This window comes from Gastrolobium bilobum, unplaced genomic scaffold, assembly GCF_033153095.1.
Source record: "Gastrolobium bilobum isolate Gb01-03AN ecotype WA unplaced genomic scaffold, APGP_CSIRO_Gbil_v1 utg14631, whole genome shotgun sequence".
Classification (NCBI taxonomy): domain Eukaryota; kingdom Viridiplantae; phylum Streptophyta; class Magnoliopsida; order Fabales; family Fabaceae; genus Gastrolobium; species Gastrolobium bilobum.
Window position 1 is genome coordinate 1 of NW_026897620.1, and position 20,011 is coordinate 20,011.

At 34.1% G+C, this 20,011-nt stretch overlaps 1 protein-coding gene across 1 annotated transcript; it reads right to left on the reverse strand.

Moving 5' to 3' along the window:
• Positions 1-10,631: 10,631 nt before the first annotated feature.
• LOC133308674 (triacylglycerol lipase OBL1-like) lies at positions 10,632-13,954 on the reverse strand. Its single transcript, XM_061509334.1, has 6 exons — positions 13,642-13,954; positions 13,409-13,474; positions 12,864-13,054; positions 12,093-12,126; positions 11,379-11,998; positions 10,632-10,880 (listed from the first exon to the last, which is right to left on the reverse strand). Exons 1-6 carry the CDS (start codon positions 13,952-13,954, stop codon positions 10,632-10,634), a joined length of 1,473 nt encoding a protein of 490 aa, XP_061365318.1.
• Positions 13,955-20,011: the final 6,057 nt, after the last annotated feature.

A 20,011-nucleotide genomic window follows, 5' to 3' on the forward strand; every position in this document is an offset into this window, starting at 1 on the left:
GACATGGGAAGACTTGTCAACAAAGTTCTTTGCCGAGTTCTTTTCTATGGAGAAGTACAACCAGCTGGTGAATGAGATCACCAACTTTCGCCAACTTGAAGGAGAATCATTGTGTGCAACCTGGAATAGATTCCAAGAACTTATCAGAAAGTGTTCGCACTATAAGGGAGACGATGATAGAAATGTGGTGATCTTCTTTAATGGCATCTCTCCTGAAACAAGGTTGGTGATTAATAGTGCAGCTGGAGGTTCTATTCGGCAGAGTACATCTGAGCAAACTCTGGACTTGATAAAGAAACTGGCGAGAAATGAGAATGAGAGCTTCCCAGTTCAAGCAAGAAAAGGAGTGATAAAGTTGGAGAGCAATTATGCTATGCTTGCTGAACAAAAGCTGTTGTCCAAGAAGCTTGATAGTCTGAATGAAAAGTTTGAGAAACTGCAAGTGTCCAAGGTTCAATCAACTTTTGTGGTGTGTGAATACTGTAGAGAGGCTCACGAGTCTAATGAGTGCCCTACTCTAATGGGTGATAATCCACAGCAGTTGCAAGTAAATGGGGTTTGGTGTGAACAGAAGCTCCAACAAATTTTTTCAAGAAATCAGAATTTTCCTTCTGGAAGTAATTTTCAGAGGAGGTGGTCTTGACTATAGTTCCAACAACTTTCTGCAACCTCATCCTATTCCACAAAAGGAACCTTCTGATTTGGAAAAGTTAATTGGACAAATGGCTCAACATTCTAACGCTTTCATAGAGGAGACTAGAGTCAATACCAAAAACACAAATGCTTTCATAGAAGAGACTAGGGCCAATACCAAAAATATGAATGCTTCTATCAGAAATTTGGAGAATCAGATTGGCCAACTGGCTAAGCAAATTGCTGATAGAACTCCAGGTACCTTCCCTAGTAACACAGTTATTAATCCGAGGGAAGATTGTATGGTCATCACAACCAGAAGAGGTAAAGTACTGCCATCTCCGGAGGTTGAAGAGAAGCTGGATCCTGTAGGAAAACCTGAAATAGAAATTAAGAAACCTGCTGAAGTGGTGAAGCCAGCTGAAAAAGAAAAAGCAAAAGAGAAATTTGAGTTGAGTCCTGAATATATGAGAGCTATGACACCTTATCCGGAAAGATTCAAGAAATATGCCCAGAAACAACATTATGAAAGGTTCCTCGATATATTCAGAAAGCTTCACATTAATATTCCATTTGCTGAAGCCTTGACTAATATGCCCAATTATGCCAAGTTTATGAAGGACCTTTTGTCAAGAAAACACAAGTTGCAGGAATGTCAATCGGTGACACTCACTGAGGAATGTAGTGCTATTATTACAAAGAAGTTCCCGCCTAAGCGTCATGATCCAAGGAGCTTCAACATTCCAATTGCTATTGGTAATATAAATGTCGGCAAAGCCTTGTGTGATCTTGGGGCAAGTATAAATCTGATGCCCTTGTCCGTGTATAAATCGTTGGGGATATCTGAGCTTAAACCTACTATGGTTTCCTTGCAACACGCTGACAAATCTTTAATGAAACCTAGTGGTATAATTGAAGATGTTCTTGTGAAAGTGGACAAGTTCATCTTTCTGGCAGATTTTGTAGTGTTGGACATGGAAGGGGGAACTGAGATGCCTCTTTTGCTGGGTAGACCTTTCTTGGCCACTGCTCGAGCCATGATTGATGTTGAAAATGGAAAGCTTGAGTTAAGAATGAATGATGAGACAATTACCATCAACGTCTTTGACTCTATGAAACAATCTTCTGACAAAGGCGATTGTTTTAAACTTGATGTTTTAGAGCAAGTGGGGAAAGAAGATGGTGGCCCAAAACTAGAGTTGAAGGAGCTTCCTGAAACTCTTCAGTATACCTTCTTAGGTAATAAGGAGGCAGTGATTGAAGTATTGAAGGAACATGAGACTGTCATAGGGTGGTCTATTTCTGATTTGAAAGATAAAGATCCCTCTTCCCGTACCCACAAAATTCTTAATAAGGATGATGACAAAAATGTGAGGAAACCTCAAGGGAAGCATCATCCTACAAAGAAGAAGGTAATGAGAAATGAAGTGGTGAAGCTTCCTGATGCTGGTATAATTTACCCGATTTCAGATACTGGTTGGGTAAGTCCAGTGAAGACTGTTCCGAAGAAAGGAGGCGTCACTGCGGTCCACAACGAAAAAAATGAACTAATTCCGACCAGAATTATTACTGGTTGGAGGATGAGTGTGGATCACCAGAGGTTGAATGTCGCCAAAAGGAGGACCTGTGAGAGAGACGCTACGACTCTGTCTCTCAAAGGAAACAACACTTGAAAAAGGTAAACGTCAGGCTCGTGACGTTAAACAAGCGCTCATTGGGAGGCAACCCAATGTAGAGTTTATTTTATTCTTAAAAAAAAATACATGTTCACTATCTGGATTAAAATGCTGAGTTGTATGCTAAGATGCATTGACATATTGTTTTCTGAATTTGATTCCAACTGTTGCTTTGTTCTGTTTTATTTTTGAGATAAAGTTGGAATCAAATCTGGGAATGGTGGTTTGCTATATACTTCTGGCTTGATTACTTGTTATCTAATTGCCCTATTGTCATATTCGTTGCATTGGGAAATTTTTCTGGTTTTAAGGGTTCACAAGCTGGAAAGTCTAAGAAAAAAATTGGCGGTACCAAAAAGGGCTAAGACTTCTGCTTCTGCGTATTTTGATGATTTTTGGTTTGCTTACGCACCGATGCATCAAGTGCCACCAGTTCTTCCATTTGCTGAGTCATCCCATGCTGCTGAGGGAGATGACATGGAGGATTGATTATATCTCCTTGTTGCTGGAGATTGTTTTAATTGCTTTATTTTAGTTTATCTTTTTAGAACTTTTGCTGTTTTATTATGACCATAGGATTGATGTTAGGGTCATTTAGATGATGTGAGTTTGTTTATGTCCCATACATTCTGATGTTTTTATTGTGCGGATTATAGTTTATTCTATATACTGCTGTTTGTTCCATGGTGCAGATATTTTGCTAATCTTTGGGTTTAATTATTGCTGGGGACAACAATTCTTTAAATCTGGGAATGGTAGGCATTGGGAAGCACTCTGGAACTGCAATCTTTTCTATCAGGGGAGATATTCTAAACTCTTTACATTTTATTTTTAGTTAATTATTAGTTTGTGTTGCTCTTATATTTTATTTTAAAAAAAATTGGAAATACATTTCTGAAGCAATTCTCAGGTTTAAATGTGCTTACCTAGTTAACTTGCTGGATTGAATCTTAGGAAGCATGTTTGTGTGACATTCTGGTATAACATTGCATAGGTATAATTGGATTACATGATTGCTCGTTTGTCTGAATTGATGTTGTGAAATTCTAATAATGTCTAAAGTTAATTTTCATGAGTCTATGTTGATACCACAACTTGTGAGGTTTGAGCTTAAACACTGAAATTTCTTGTTGAGAGATATCACTGTTGTAACACTCTAGAACTTGATTTGTTTCTCTGTGATGCATGCATTGGTTGAGATGATTAAGGCATTTTGTTCTTGTTTGCCTATGGCCAAAATAGCCCACCTGTATGAAAAATTTCCATTGCTAGCCCCTTGAGCCTGAGCATAGTTTGTTGATAAATGATGTGTTAGCCTGATTGATGGCTTAGCTTATATCCATGTGACTTACCCTGTTTGAGATTGAATTACTGATGTGTTGAAAATAAATAAAGAAGTTGAGGTAAGCTCCACAAAGGTTAAGTGATAAGGGGTTGTGCGAAAAAAAAACAAAAAAACAAAACAAAAAAAAACTAAAATTATTATTTATGCATAAAAGGTGGCTGAAAGGAATTAATTCCCGAAATCACTACTAGAAAAAACCTGTATAGCGAGGGAATTGCTATGGAAATTCCGTCGCTAATTTCATCCTCGCTACTACTTTCCGTCACAAATTCCCTCGCAAAATTGTTTGAGAGGGAATTGTGACGGAAAGTAATAGCGAGGATGAAATTAGCAACGAAATTTCCATAGCATTCCCTCGCTATACAAGTTTTTTTAGTAATAAATTCTGTGGGAATGTTAGTGGAGCAAGACCATTGAATTGAATGTGCTAAATTGTAAGAGTATCAGTTTTTCAATCTCATTGTTGTTTTGAGCTACTATCCATATACTCCTACCCTTTTAACCCGGCCAAGATACAACATGTGAAGTCATTTTGATCAACTGGTGCATGTGTCTGATTCTTCATTTTTGAGAATTTTGAGAATATAATCAAGCTTATGGTAGTGTTATAGCTATGTTGGAGTGAATGCTCATGATACCCTAAACACTGAGTGTTGAGTGAATATTATTTATCTTTGTAAGGGGTAATCAATGTAGACTTGCATATTTAAGAAGCTGATGATATTGTTGGAATTTTGTGATGTTGGATCAGTCATGCTTAGTATATTGTGTCTGAGAGTGTCTATGTATTGTTATGCTGGAATGATTGTTTATTTCCTGGATTGAGTCTTGTCCATTGCTAGGGACAACAACGTTTAAATCTGGGAATGATTTGATGTGCCTCTGGCATGTGATGTTTTCCAAGCCAAAAATAATAAGAAATCAGTCATAAAATAGCATTTCTTGTATATTAATTACTTTTATTAGTTAGTTTTCCTATTTCAATTTATTTTTCATCTTTTATATCATTTTTGCAGGTTAAAGCAAGAAGAAATAGGAAAATTGAGAAAAATTGAAAAAGGAAAGTGGCGCTACCCGTGCCACTTTGGCGCTGTTGCAGCGCCGAAGCAGTACAAAGACCAGAAAGTTGGTGCGGGAGCCGCACCAGTTTGGCGCTACCCGCGCGAGAAATCAACAAAGGCTAAGATGTAGGCGCTAGACCCGCGCCAGAATGGCGCTACCCGCGCGGATTTCAGCGTGGAGGCAATTTTGAACTTAAAAGGACGCTGCGAGGGTTCTTTAGGTTACTTTTTGACGACGAAGTAGAACAAGGATTCGTGAGGAAGAGAAGAGCAGAGGATCATTCTCCGTTCCTTGTAGTAATTTTATTTTGAATTCTATTTTATAATTTTATGTCAGCCATGTCTATGGCTGGCTAATTTCTTTTATTGTAGTTAGGGTCACAAACCCTATGTGAACCCTTTTTACGCTGGATTGATTATTTTTGCTCGTTTATTTTAATATATTTTATTTTTACCCTGTGCGTATTGATATTATTTCTGTTAGACTTGATCAACCTAATAGCAGATAATAATTCGGGAATTAGGGCTCGCAATAGGAATATTGGGGTTTTTGATTCTAAAAGGGGGTAAGGTAACAATTTATGCATGCTCTAGGGATAGACTTGTGTGAGTTGCAGTCGTTTGATTTATCGTGATTAATGCTTAATTTCATGCGGGGTTGCTAAGGGATTAGGATTACAATTGAATTAAAGGGTTAGATTGTCAAGGGATTGAAATTTAACTAATTATTTGAGATGATAATTTGTCTGAGTTATTAAATTGAATGAACGTTGTCAATCAATCCAAAGTTTAAAGTGGGGATCATATGGTGTGTGTACCTTAGCTGCAATGCTTTTTATTATTCTCTAAAAAAATTCAAAGTTGACCATTGCTATTTAAATTGAAATTTATATTTTAAATTTTTGTCTTTATTTTACCATCAATTCACTATTTTCCAAAAACAACTGAGTTTTCCAACTTAAGGGGACTGGTTATTGTGGTACTTGGTTTACAATCCCTGTGGAGACGATATTCTACTTACTCATTATATTACTTGTGCGATCGGTATACTTGCCGGTGAGCATCAATATGGTTTCAAAGTTTCATATAGATATGCATGGTATGCGAAGCAGAAAGCAATTGCAATGATGTACGATTATTGAGAGTGGTTTTATGCATTTTTGCCATGCTGGTGTGAATATATGCTTCACTTTTTCGCCGGGTTCTGTTTATAATCTTCAAACAGAGGATTATTTTGTTGCTCATCAACTGGTACGTGAAAAATGTGTGTTTCATTGTATTTTTTGGTAAGTATAAAGGAAAATTGTTGATTGCCACTGCTTAGGATGGAAATAATGAATGTTTGCCACTAGCTTTTGCCATTGTTAAGGGCGAGACCTTGGTAGCCTGGGAATACTTCCTCGATAACATTCGTCGTCATGTTACGCAGATGCAAAATATACATCTCATTTCAAATCGACATCGAAGCATATTATTTGTTGTGGAGAATCATCGTGGTTGGAAGCCACCGCATGCCCATCATGTGTTTTGCTTTCGCCATATTGCTAGCAATTTTAATCAAAGGTTTTAGAAATGAAAAATTGAAGAAGACGATTTTGAATTTAGGTATGGGTTACAACTCTTATATTGTCATTTGAAATTATTAATGAATTTAAATGTAAATTATTATCATTGTCACCAGGTCATACTCCTTCTAAGGTGGATTTCAATATAGCTTTTGCAAAATTTTGTGATACCAGTCTTAAGATTGCATAATGGATTTATCAAATCCCTAAGGAAAAGTGGACATGTGCATATGATGTGGAGGGATGAAGATATGACCATATGACAACAAACTTGTCTGAATCAGAAAACAAGGAGTTAAAGGGGGCAAGAAACATGCCAATAATTGGTCTGGTTCAGCATACATACAGCCGGCTGGTTCATTATTTTGTTAACAGGGGTCAAACAGCTGCTTTATAACTTCATGCTTCACATCGTCATTGCAAAAATGTGGTTGAGTAGTTGAAGTATAATGAGTCCCTTGCTACAGGCCATAATGAGCGTACATATACTAATTATATCATTTATTATTTTCATTCAAGGTTAAAAGCTTCCAAATTTCAGTTTCAATTTCACAATCAATGTCATTTAGTACTTTCTTTTAAGGTGAAAACTTTGAAATTCGAATTTCACAATCAATGCTATTCAAGGTTGAAAACTTTGAAAACTTCACAATTAATACGAATTGTATCATTTATTATTTTCATTCAAGGTTGAAAACTTCATAATTAATACGAATTGTATCATTTATTATTTTCATTCAAGGTTGAAAATTTCATAATTAATACTAATTATATCATTTATTATTTTCATTCAAGGTTAAAAACTTCAAAACTTCAGTTTCAATTTCACAATCAATGTCATTTACTATTTTCTTTTAAGGTGAAAACTTTGAAATTCGAATTTCACAATCAATGTCATTCAAGGTTGAAAATTTTGAAAACTTCACAATTAATACTAATTATATCATTTATTATTTTCATTCAAGGTTAAAAACTTCCTAACTAATACTAATTATATCATTTGTTATTTTCAGAGTACTCTTCAGCTATGAAATCAATACTCAACATCTCACAGGTGCAACTAAACTACCTTGCCACAGCCAGTTACATGGGCAAGTTCTTTGGCTGGTCAAAACAAAATTTGCGATAATAATGTTTACATTTATTTATAATTTTTTTTATCTTAATCAAAATGAAATTAATGATTATAAAATAATATTATTAAGAATAATTTATTAAATTAGAAGATTCTATTTGGATTTTATTGTACACAAGAGAAATAGGCTCAATTTGTAATATGTTACTATTTGCTATCTATTCTGTGGTATGTGTGCTAGTATTAACTATTTTGTGGTGGGAAATTTGTCAAAGGGCTATCTTTGAAACCAATCAAAGGAAATGCAGTGCTTTTCTGGAGTATGGTTAGTATAATTAATTTGCTTGTTAGGGACATCATTCATGGGAAATATGAAATATGAGCAGCTATCTATTGTCATAAATGTTCTAGTACTTTTTTTTGTTTGTTTCAATATATACTCGTCGTAACAATGTTGTTAACTCTAGCTGGTTCAGCAATAGGGCATCGCTAGTATTCTTATCATGATAGAAATATTATCTTTGACGTGAGTATTGAATCACGGGGAGTTATAATTGTTTAGGCTATGCATTTTTTAAACGAACCTTTACAGTGGATATTTGTTTTGCCAAATAATAATGACCTTTTAAATGTATGCTTGGTCTTCATAGGGACTGGATGCACAGTCAGATCTGAATAGTGTGCATGATGTGAGGTACTCTCTGGGCAGAAGAGGTCAGCTACCAAGTGTGCATTTTTATACTTTTTGTGATTAATTTGTAAAAGACTTATGTACTTTGTTTTTGTCATATATTTGGATTTATTAATTTTTAATGTCAGACTTTTAAAGTTGACTTCATAATTGTATTAGTTTTTTTTTTATATTTTAATGATATAATGAAAGGTTTGATTGTAGACAATGAATGTATTTATGATCAATGAAATTATTGTTAGAGTTTGAGTCAAATTATGTAATTTTAATGAATTTTGCTGTTTATAATATTTATCTTTACCAAAAAAAAAATTTATTTATTGAAATAACCACAAAAATTTAATTAAAAATAAAAAAAATAGAATTACAGGATTCAACGGCGGTTCTAAACCGTCGCTATAAATAAATTGGATTTTTTTTTGTAATAATTGCTAGCGGTTTATATCCATTTCAGCGTCGGTTTGGTTTTTGCGTCGGTAATTCCGGCGGGTTATGTAAACCGTCGCTAAATTATCTAAGTTTCTGAGTCGATTTTTAATTGGCCGTAGGAGTTTTTTAGTGGCGGTTCAAACCACCGCTAATTCCAAAAAAAAACCGTCGCTAAATCACGCTTTTGGTGTAGTGGATCAAGCATATAATATGTGCGCCTCCGAAGTACTTCCCACCTATATGGTCCTAGAAGCACGTGTGTCGTGGGATCCAAAGGCTCGATCTCGGTATCGGATGTAGACTGAGGTGACTCGGAAGGTGACGAGTCAGCCATAGTAATGTACTATACAAAATTACAAATTAATTGGTATAATTAGTTTTATTTTCGAATAATTTATATTCCTAAAACAAGATTTAAAAAATATATTAAATTACATGTATAAAATATTCCTAAGTCACTAGCAATATCTAGGTCACTAACATATTTCTAGGTCACTAACATATTCCTAAGTCATTAACATATTCCTAGGTCACTAGAATAACATATTACATGTACAAATTCCTAGGTCACTATGATATTCCTAGATCACTAGTATAACATATATACTACTATATTTAAAAAATAAATAAACCAGATATGAAGACTTACTTGTCTGACAAGGCTTCGTTGCACAAAAATCTCCACAAGAAATCTAGAGAAGTCAAATAACAATTTTAGAGTGAAGGTGTGAAAATGAAAAGTAGAAAATTTGGGGTATATATAGGTTAAGGCATTCATGCCTGGCCTAGGCATGACTAATCACGTCTAACTTAGGCGTGAATTACATAGCATTTATGCCTACTTTGGACGTGAATCTTCTTGCCCAATTTGGGCGTGAATGAACACAACATATTCGTAATTACATTCAAAACAACAACCTATTCGTAATTATTTATTAAAATAACAGTATTTTAATTTTTTGCCCATAAAGTTGTGTTTTTTAAAATGATAAAGTTAAATATATTTAAAAATTGGGAAATTATTTTCTCATGTAATAGGAGATAATTTTCTTATGTTGTGAGACATTGATATTCATACTATCCTTTTTATTTTTTGTTTTTTTAACAAGTAGTGAATCTCAGGACTTGTTGTGTCTATGGCCTCTGAGGTGAGAAAAGAGATATGCTACCTCATGTAATATGAGAAAAGAAAAACCTATTAAAAATTATTTGGTTCCCACAATTGCCTCTGAGGTGAATTCTAAAGATAGATTCATAAGAGTGTTGTGGGATTAAATTTCCATTCTTTCATGTGTATAACCAACTTCTGAACCCAATTAACTATACTAAGCTAGTTTTATATTATCATTTTTTTAGTTTTTTCAACTTTTTCCTAATAAAAAAATGTTGGTGATGAATTCCTCTAAATTTGTCTTATTTTAAAGATTTTTTGGTTGCCTTACGTACCAATCTTTTTTTCTTACATTTATTTTACTCCATCAATATGTTTTTTATAAAGCTCCATCAATGTTTTAATTGCATTTAAGGATTTAATTTTTTTTTATATGGGAGACCAAAAATCTTGAACAACTAATATTGCATCCCAATACGAGCGATATTTGTGTGCTCCGGATCCAAAAAAAAATTTGGTGGGACGAAGGTAAGAGAAAGAGAGAAAAGGTTGAGGAGAAAGAAAAGAGGAGAGGAAAAAAAATTAAGTCAGGTGTCAATTTTTCAGTTGAAGGACTACTGTGGTTTTGGAATATATTAAAAAATTTCGACCAAGACTAAAAGATAAAAAAATATCATTAATTTATTTCTTCTTCGTATAAATAAATATAGAATCTATATATGGCGCAAATACATGGATAATTTTTTTTTTGGCGCAAATGCATTTATATTTAGCCATTAATTAACAAATGTCCTTAATTATCAACTGTTTAAGGAAAATAAAAATATCAAATGAAGAACAAAATATTTAATACATTGAAAACTCAAAATGTATTCAATACTTTATTTTTTATCCTAAAGCCAAGATAATCGTTCTTACAAATTATATAATTAAGACTAATACATATTCTTCTGATAAGAAAAGGTTTAAAGACTTCACTAAATCGACTCTAAAGCTAGAAATCATTCTACAAATCACTTATGATTCTGATCTTCAGTTGAGTACATCAATCCAAATGTGAGTGAATTGATCCCAACCGGGTGACATTAACATAATCTTGGGGAAGATGAGCAGGTAATCCAGGTATTGTTAAGCCCACTAACCTGAAAAATCTTAGAAGCCATCCTTCTTTATACTCATATCCATATTTAAACACAATAGTGAAGCTCCTTATGAGCTCCCAAAACGCATTCACCATCATCGGTATCATCGCTGACAAAGAGAAATAGTTCTTATTCGGCTCTTCATGCACCATCTGTATTAATTTCATATATAAAAAAAAAAATTAGTATTCCTCTTATCACTTAAGATAATCCAAAATGATATTGTTTAAGATTTGAAAAAAAAAAATTACTGAGTATTTTAGAAAAATTCATGTAGTAAGATAAAAATAAAATTCTTGAAATGCTTTATTTATTTTTTCAAATCCTAATGCCAATCTTGACATTGTATGAAATAATTTTATCGGTAAACTATTTCTGCCTTAAAGTAAAAAGAGTTATATATCTGCTTAAGGGTACATTCCTGTTTTTTTTGTTTTTTTTTTGTGGGTCCCATTTTTTTTAAACCTATATATCTCTGCGGCATAGACATTTATCTGCCTTTAAGGCAGAAAATCAAAACCCTAATTTTATTTAGACACTTTTCCTATAAAAAAATAGTTTTTGAACATTGATGATCACTTTAAATATATTAAATGCATGATAATCAAGCTCAAAAGAAAAATAGAAGTTGATATATTACTATAACGCACCTTGCCTTTATAGCTCCAATCATAATAAAGACATCTCCCAAAGTGCTTGAACATCATGTTCTTGTCATCGTATGGCAACCTAGGAACAATGTCGTTGCTATATGCAAACCTATAATACTCAATACGATTATCTTTCAATTTTTCTCTCATGTAGTTGGAAAATGTTTTATCTCCAACCCTTGGTTGCCCAAACGTATAGACCCCTTCAAGCCTCTCCAAAAGAAACGTCTCATCATGCATTATCAACATTGCTGGAAAGAGAATTGCAAGAGCTCCACCTAAACTGTGACCCGTAATTATAAACTTTGCTTTATCATTTCCATCCAAATGCTTCTTTAGTAAATCTCTAATGGCGTAGTAGGCTTCAGGTGGATGGCTCTCATCTGTTTTGATTTCCTTAGGCCAACCCACATCCCCTTTTTTTAATCCTAAGGCTTTCATGAAACCAGCATGGACTTTTCCAACATTATGAGGAAGCTCTAACCATGAAATGTCAATATCAGAGGACCATGTATTAGCATCAAAGGGTATGGTTCCTCTGAATGCCACAACGTAGGTATCGTGGTCATTGCTTTTATCTAAGAGGATGAAAGCCTTAGTTGTAGCTTTTCCTTGATAATCTGCCAAATTTCAAATAATAACAAATGATTAACCTTTCTGATGTTTTGATCAATTAGTGCGACACACATAGAGTTTGCTTTCTCAAGATCTTACCATTCCAGTAGTAATCGCATGCCACCAGTTCCATCTATGCCACAACACAAAATCAACTTGAGAACATGATAGATGCTCCAAAACAATTAGCTTAAAATATTTCTAATTATGTAAAAAAAAAAGTAAATAAAAAACCGGAAGTTTAAATACTTGGAAACTGTTGAGATATATAGTCCCACATTGGTTGTATGTGCAACTAATGTGGAGTTTATAAGGTCTTGGGCACTCCCACCCTTTGAGCTAGCTTTTGGGGTGTATCCCAAGGTTCTTTACATAAACAAAAAAAAAAATATTAATTAGTTCATTTTTGTTTGTCTTTAATTAGGGTATCCCCACATATATTATTTCTATAAGATCAACCCTTCGGACTGAGTATGGTGTTTAAGTAAAGCACTCTTCAAACTAACAATTATAGATTTGGAATCTTTAACATTGTAGGTACAATTCACTGTGTCACAATCTACTTTCATTAGGACTAACGTATTATAAAATATTCTTTTATTAGGCCAATTCTTTCTAATGGTTTAGAATTTTATTTTATTTTTGAAAGAAATCAATTAATGAAGGAAATGACATTGTTCCATCTGAACTAGTGCTCTCGAGTACGAGTTCTGTATAGGCAACTGTGTTAACAACTTAGTAAGCAGAGCTTGTTGCTCTCATAGCCTTGCCTAACTTGACCGAATCAGTCGATTAATCAATGAATAGGTGAATTTTTTTTTTTGAAAAAAGGGTTAATTATTGCAGAAATTTAAAATGCTAATTTTGTACCTTCCAGTGATCTTTAACAGTAACCCGAAGGAAAGCTTCATTCTCGTACGATGCTTTAGAAGCCATCATGGACAATGCAGCATTGTACTTGGGGTCTTCACATTTGATGTTGCTGTCTAACTCCACTCGCTTGTCCAAATGACCAACAATTGACACATAATTTGCTGAAGTTTTATCCACAAGCTCCTCACCTGTTCATAATAACATCAAATAAAAAATCGTACGAATAAATTCAAATTTAATTTAATTAAAAATAATTTAATCGATAAAAATTTAGGAAAATACAATTAAAAAATAAATGAATTTTTTGAATATGTAAATTAAGAGCTCTATTATATAGGGGTTATGTTTATCTCATTTTAAATGAGATAAACAACTTTCCTACACAAAAAAAAAAGTATTGGGTCTCATCATTTTTTTTTCCTCTCTTCTTACCTGTGGGTCCTACTTATAATTTTATTTCTATAACATAAGATAACTTCTTTCCTACAACATAAGAAAAGTATTTCCCATTATATATATATATGGAAAACTCAACCAATTACATCTTTCGAACACATATTGGAATTGGTCAGTCAACTTGTCAAAAAGTAGAAACAATGATCTGTATCCTACAATAGAAGAAGTATGTCGATATGATAATGATGGGAGAAACAATGGTACAGACCAATACTCAATAAAGTCACTGGTCTCAGTTTTGCATGAAAATTGGCACTAGTCATTGTGAAGATCAAAATATAAACTTAAAAGCATATAGAAAGGAAGAAAACAAATTAACCTCGGAGAAAGTTAAATACGAGCATGAAGACATTGCAGTTATTGGAAGCCAAGTTCAACAATAACTCAACGATTCGGCCAAAAGTTTTCAATGGAACAGCCACCAACTGTAGAAACTTTTGCGCCATGAGCGAGACAAATATAAGCCACTTATGGTCGAAACTTTCCTCGATAACGACGTTATGGCAGTGCACAAAGTTTCTTTTGTGTAAATTACTGCTAAACAAGATTTGAGCGAGATGAAAGAAACACATTTTTTCGGGCTTCAAGAACATAAAGCTGGTAGCCGAAAACATTTCACTCTTACCACCCATGATTAACCAGAGAATAATTGTGGGAAGAAAAGAGGATTTTCGGATGCTTTTGCTTGTCTTAAGATTTCAACCCCTAGTTTATATCGAGTCCCAACTGCGGGGAAGAACAAGTTGCAAATACTAAATTAGTAAATTGTATGTGACGGAAAAATCAAGCAGTTGAATAATAAGATAGAGATATTTTTATTAATACGTAGAAAAGGGATAGCTATATATATACATATATAAATTAAATTGGTCATTGCAAAACAAAGTTGACATCAATGTTATACTAATCGCGTTTAATAATTTTCAGTGTGAAAGGATTAATTTATGAATGTTTTTCATTTTTTGAAGCATATTAATTTATGAATGTTCATTGTTGTTAATTAACGCAAGTGTTAAGAATCATTTTAACCCAAAAACTTAACACTACTAGAAATGTCTTTATTATTGACGGAATTTTTCAACGGAAAAAAATCCGTTGAAATTATTGACGGAATTTTTCATGGAATATGATTTCCGTAAAAAAATTTGACGGAAAATAGATTCCGTAAAAAAATTTCGACAGAATGTGTATTCCGTTAAAAATTTTTCGACGGAATTCAGATTTCGTCGAAAATTTTCAACGAAAAAAGAATTCCATCGAAAACTTTTGAAAAAAAAAAGAAATTATATTATGTGGCTAAATTAATTATTTTATATCTCTCTAATACATCTCTTCACGTAAGAGCCTTTTGGGCTTGAAGCGTGGATATGACACAAGCCCATTATTAGTCTGCCTTGTGCTTTTCTTAAATTCACCTGAAAGTGGGGGCGTGAGGATTGAACTCGTGACCTTGTGATCACTGAAGCTCTGATACCATGTTAAGAACAATTTCAACTTAAAACCTTAAGATATTGGGTGAGGATAAATTAATTATTTTATATGAGAAATATTGCTATTTGGGTATCTATCGAGATGCTTCCATGTGTTGCTATTGGTGCTCCAGCATTCCATGATGGAAGGGGCAAAAGGTAATAAGACTCTCAATTTAGAGGTGACTTAGTAATCAGGTACGGAGGGAAACGTGTATTAGCCTAGCCAGAATTTTTTTTAGGGGTTAATTTATAGGAATAATGTTACTCCTTCAAGATAAAAATAACTTTATCTCTTACATTTACATGAAATAGGCTGAGATTCACTTTTCTTTCTTTCTCCTCTCCTTACAGGCTCCATCTATTTTCGTTGAAAATTTATATAATTAAAGATACCTTTTTTATATAACGATAAGACCAACCTATAACCTTAAATAAGATACCTCTCACCTCACGACTAGCGCACTCCTAGTTATAACCTGAATAAAATGACGACAACACATTATTATACAATATACAATAATTTTTACTATATTGTATATAGTATAATATAAATAAAAAAGTATAATTTATACTATATACAATATGTTATACTATATTATATATATTATTATTGGAATGGACTTATATATGGAACACATCTGCTCCTTCAGCGACCAAGTTACACATGGTGAACAGCGTATCCAAGTTAGATTTCCCACAGTTTTTTTTTTTCTTCTGAAAATTTGTTTCGAGAATGTATTCCTTTTTCTGGTCAACGTTTTATTATCAGCCTGCACGACGTTTTATTTCCACGCAGTTGGTTCTTGGTAGTTGCTTTTTAGGCTGAAACGACTTTAAATTAAAACAAAAAGCTAGAATTGTTAACTGGAAAAAAAATTATATTATAAAAATTTATTATACTTGTTAAAAGTAAATTAGATAAATATAAGAGTGACAATAGACTATTAGTTTAATCTAATTATTTAATGAACATTTAAAAAACACAAAAAAAGTAAAGAAAAAAGTGACAATAAACAAATAAGAACAACCATATATGTTCTGATGAAACTTTATGATGCATAATATACATGGTATATATGATGTATGCATTTAATTCAACCAATTATCTTGTAAAATAATTATCCTATAAAAATAATTTAAATATTAACCATACTTATATATTTTGTCAAGGATTTAAAAGCTTTTGAAAGCTTTCTTTCCAACCGAAGCCAATTTGCAACCAGGTGGGTAGTGCTCAGACTTGGTCGATTCTGACTTGTTCAAAGTAAGTCAACCTAAAATTGCTATAAATATGATTTTCGTGGCCAGCAAGTTGTGCTCTCAACCACCACAAATATATGTGTGAAATAGCTTTCTTTTTTTACATTAAATATATGTGTGGAATAGATACTTAATTATTGAAAGATAACGTAATATATGGGACTTGCGTTGAAGTCTCATGGTTTTAATTAAATAAGGACGGTAGTTGGTTCAATATCATACTGAGGAAATAGTCACTCAAACAGCCACACACGAGACTCAAATTTTTTGACCAGCACTTGCTATTAATTAGTTTGACCATAATTGATCAACTCTGCTTCAATTCTGAACAAGTTATTTTAGAGTTTGGAACCGTGCAACAATTGTCTGGCAGCCACGGATAATTCAATTTGAGGGTCTGTTATAAGTAAACCCCCCGAATAATAACAATTTTTAAGTAGACTACGCTCTAAACATTTAAATTAATAGTTAACGTGTACAAACATATTGTTTAGATAAAGGAGCATTTTCTAATGTGGCCCACAAAAACATACACATGTGAACTTGTTACGATATGATAGATCGTCACTACAAGAAAAAAGTTTATTTGTGATGAAAAATTTCGTCACAAATGACAATTTTCGACACAAATAATCAAATTTCGTCACAAATACACTTGCTACACAGGAATTTGTGACGAAATTTACTTGCGACGTAGGAATTTGTGACGAAATTTCATAAAATTTTGTCACTAATAAAATTTTTTCTTATAGTGCGTGAATGTCCAATCAGATATTGACAATTTAATATTGGATTTGTTTGTCCTCTCTCAAGTACTTATAGGAGAGGTACCCTAAAGATAAGCGGATCACTGTGCACTATAATATAATGACATAGTCAAGGCGTGAGGTGTGTGCATAGTGACAAGCTAAGAGAGAGGGTTTAGATTTTGTGTATACCTTATTGATTTAAGCCTTTATTTATAAATGGGTTACCTGGCAGGAGCAGATTTTGGGGCCTCTTAAGAGTATTGGGGGACCAATTGTTGATCCATTGCTGCCGTAGTAGGATTAATATAATTAAGGAATGTTTCCTTATTTTCCTCTTAGTTGTTAGCCCTATTTGGGCCTTTAGAATGTGAGCTACTTAGCTGTCTGGATAGGATCGTCATTAATAGAAGATTCCCTTCTTGTTTGTGCTGTCTTTTATTGGACCTTCTAGAATATAAGCCTTTGTCAGGTCCATAACAGTTGCCCCCCCGCCCGGTAGTTTGGTTGTCCAGGCTGTCGGGATATAATAGCAGTAATCTCTGCATTTGAATTTCTTTTGCATGTTTTATTCAAGTTAGTAGTCGAATTCTTGCTTTGACTTGGCATCTTCATTGAAGCAATTTTCTTTGGGTTGGAACTCTTCTTGGCCGACTTAATTGGGTCAGCGATTGCAGTTATTATATCTGTCATTCATTCAGCCGGTTTTAGTGAACCGAGTATTGAATATGTTGTTTCTGTATTTCTCCCTCAACCTGTTTTGGCTGAGGTGGTGCTTTAGTGAGGCAGTGTTTACCTTCTTTTAACATCGAGCCCGGCTTCTCTTTCTGAGGCTTTCGCTTTGAGCCCAACTTCTTGCACTGTGGCTTTATTGATTTAGATTTAGATTTTCAGCGTTAACTGAATAAAATAACTTAGCCAAGGTCTTTTATGCGGATTTCGCTTTTTGCTTTTAACCCAATTTTCTTAATTAGGTTTTCAAATTTGAGGCGTCATGGTGACTTGATCAAGGTCGTACCAATCTGCCCCTTAATTTTCAAGCCTGATTTCATTTATCACAGCTTGTACACATGTTGTTTATTTTGACAACATTTTGGATTCAGAAGCGTCCTTCCGTTTTCCTATGCCTCGGCTAGAAGCCACAGTCCTGCAATGTGTTTTTCATTTTTAACCTGTTTTCTATCAAGTTCTTGCATGTTGCTTGTAACACCCCGTATATATCCGGTAATGTTATCATAATATCATATTAAGCTGCGCTTAATTAAAATACGGAATTACTTTTTCTTTTCAATTATGATGCCATTAACATTACCAACTTGCTTAATAATCAATTAATAAAACATCGGCTGTATGTAATTACAATAAAACAGCTAACTGAAATACCTCATAACATAAATAATATTAGTGTGGCGCTAGTCACGAAACTACAACAACGTAGACCGGACCATCTAACAGCTTATACAACTCCAAACTACAAGTACTAACAGAAAGTGTCATGGACAATCCCCATGCTCACTCAAATAAGGCAACATGCCCAACATTAATCTCAACAACAACATAATTATAAAAGGCATAAAACATAATTAGCATCAATATCCAGTCATGCTAACAAATAAGCAGAAACAACATAATCAGCTAAGCTCCGGCCTCCTGCCGCATGAGGCATCAGTACCTGTAAGAACCCGCACCGTTAATTAAGGTATTTAATTAATTAATTATGCAAAGATAAGAAATGATTCCATAATTGACCCTAATAATTATTTATGAGGCTTAATAATCATAATAAGTGATTAAGAATGCTGGAAGTCGTTTTTCGGAAGAAAAGTGCAGATACCGGTTCTGCTAGTCGGTATAAATGTGTACCGAAAACGTATCCTGGAAAATTAAAGTAAGTGCATGATAATTACTATAATAACATGTAGGACTTTTAAAATGAGTTTCAAGTCCAAATAATGAGAATTGGTGCTAGAAACCGGTACTGACTTGGAAAAGCGCGTACCGGAAAGTTGCTCAGAAAAATATAAGAAAAATATGATAAATCTTAGAAAATTATGTAGTTTCAGAATCTAAAGTTTGGGATTTAAATGCTAAGCGTAGCAATTAAAGTTAACACAGTGTGGTTAGTGTTAAGTGGACCTATATAAGCCTAAGGGCACAAAACCCTAGGCCATACTCAGCCTCTACGTGACTCTTTTGCTGATTCTCTCTAGCCTTCTCTTCTCTCTTGAAAGTCTTGGCCTTTGATCATGAAAAGGGACCAAGAAGCCATCTTTGTTGTGAGTCTTCTTCTTGAGAGTTGTAAACACTAAGCTTGAGAGCATTATGAGGGGGTGGTGGAGCTTTTTGAGTTGATGCTTGCTGTTTGTGGGACGTTTTTGGGGCTGTTTGTTCTGAGTTTGGGTTGTGTAGCCTTGTTCTTGGCTTCTTGAGCTTCAAGAAGCCATCTTTTGGCATAAAGGGACAAGCTTGAAGTGTATTTTCGTAGCCTTGTGAAGTCAGAACTGTGGGAGCTTCTAGTGAGCTCCAAGAGCACCTCCCTCTGCTGTTTTTGAGCTGTGGTATGATCACCAACCTTTAACTTGAGTTTTAAGGCTTAAAAATGGTACCTTGATGCACCTAATGACTAAAAGATGATAACTTGTTGTTGGGTGAGGCTTAACACATTTAGAAATGCATGATTAGGTGTTTAAAATCGGTAAAAAGGGAACCTTTAAGGGATATCTTCACGAAAATGCAGAAACTGCATTCTGTCGTGAGATATCCGGATATTTGTCGAACTGATATCCGGATATTGGATATCCGGATACGTGGTTTGGGGATATCCGGATATTGGATATCCGGATATGTGAATCTGCATATCCGGATATTATCCGAATATGGACAGTGAGATATCCGGATATTCTGGGATTTCGCAGAACAGTAGCTGTGCTGTGCATACAGTAGGCTATTGGGGGTTTGTGGATCCTAGTTTAATGAAGTTGAACTTCTGTATTTAATGGATTGAGCCAGAATCATGGGATTAAGGGCTTGTGGCTTTGTTAGAAGCTTTAAGACTTGAAAACGTAATGAAAATGCGTTGTCTTTAATTTGTATGCATGTGGTACATGTTATTGATTTATGTTTGGTCCATATCAGATTGTGATCTGCTGTGATTGGACTTTGAGCTTGTGGCATTGGATAGCTAGCTTAGAGGTAAGCTTTCGTGTCCTCG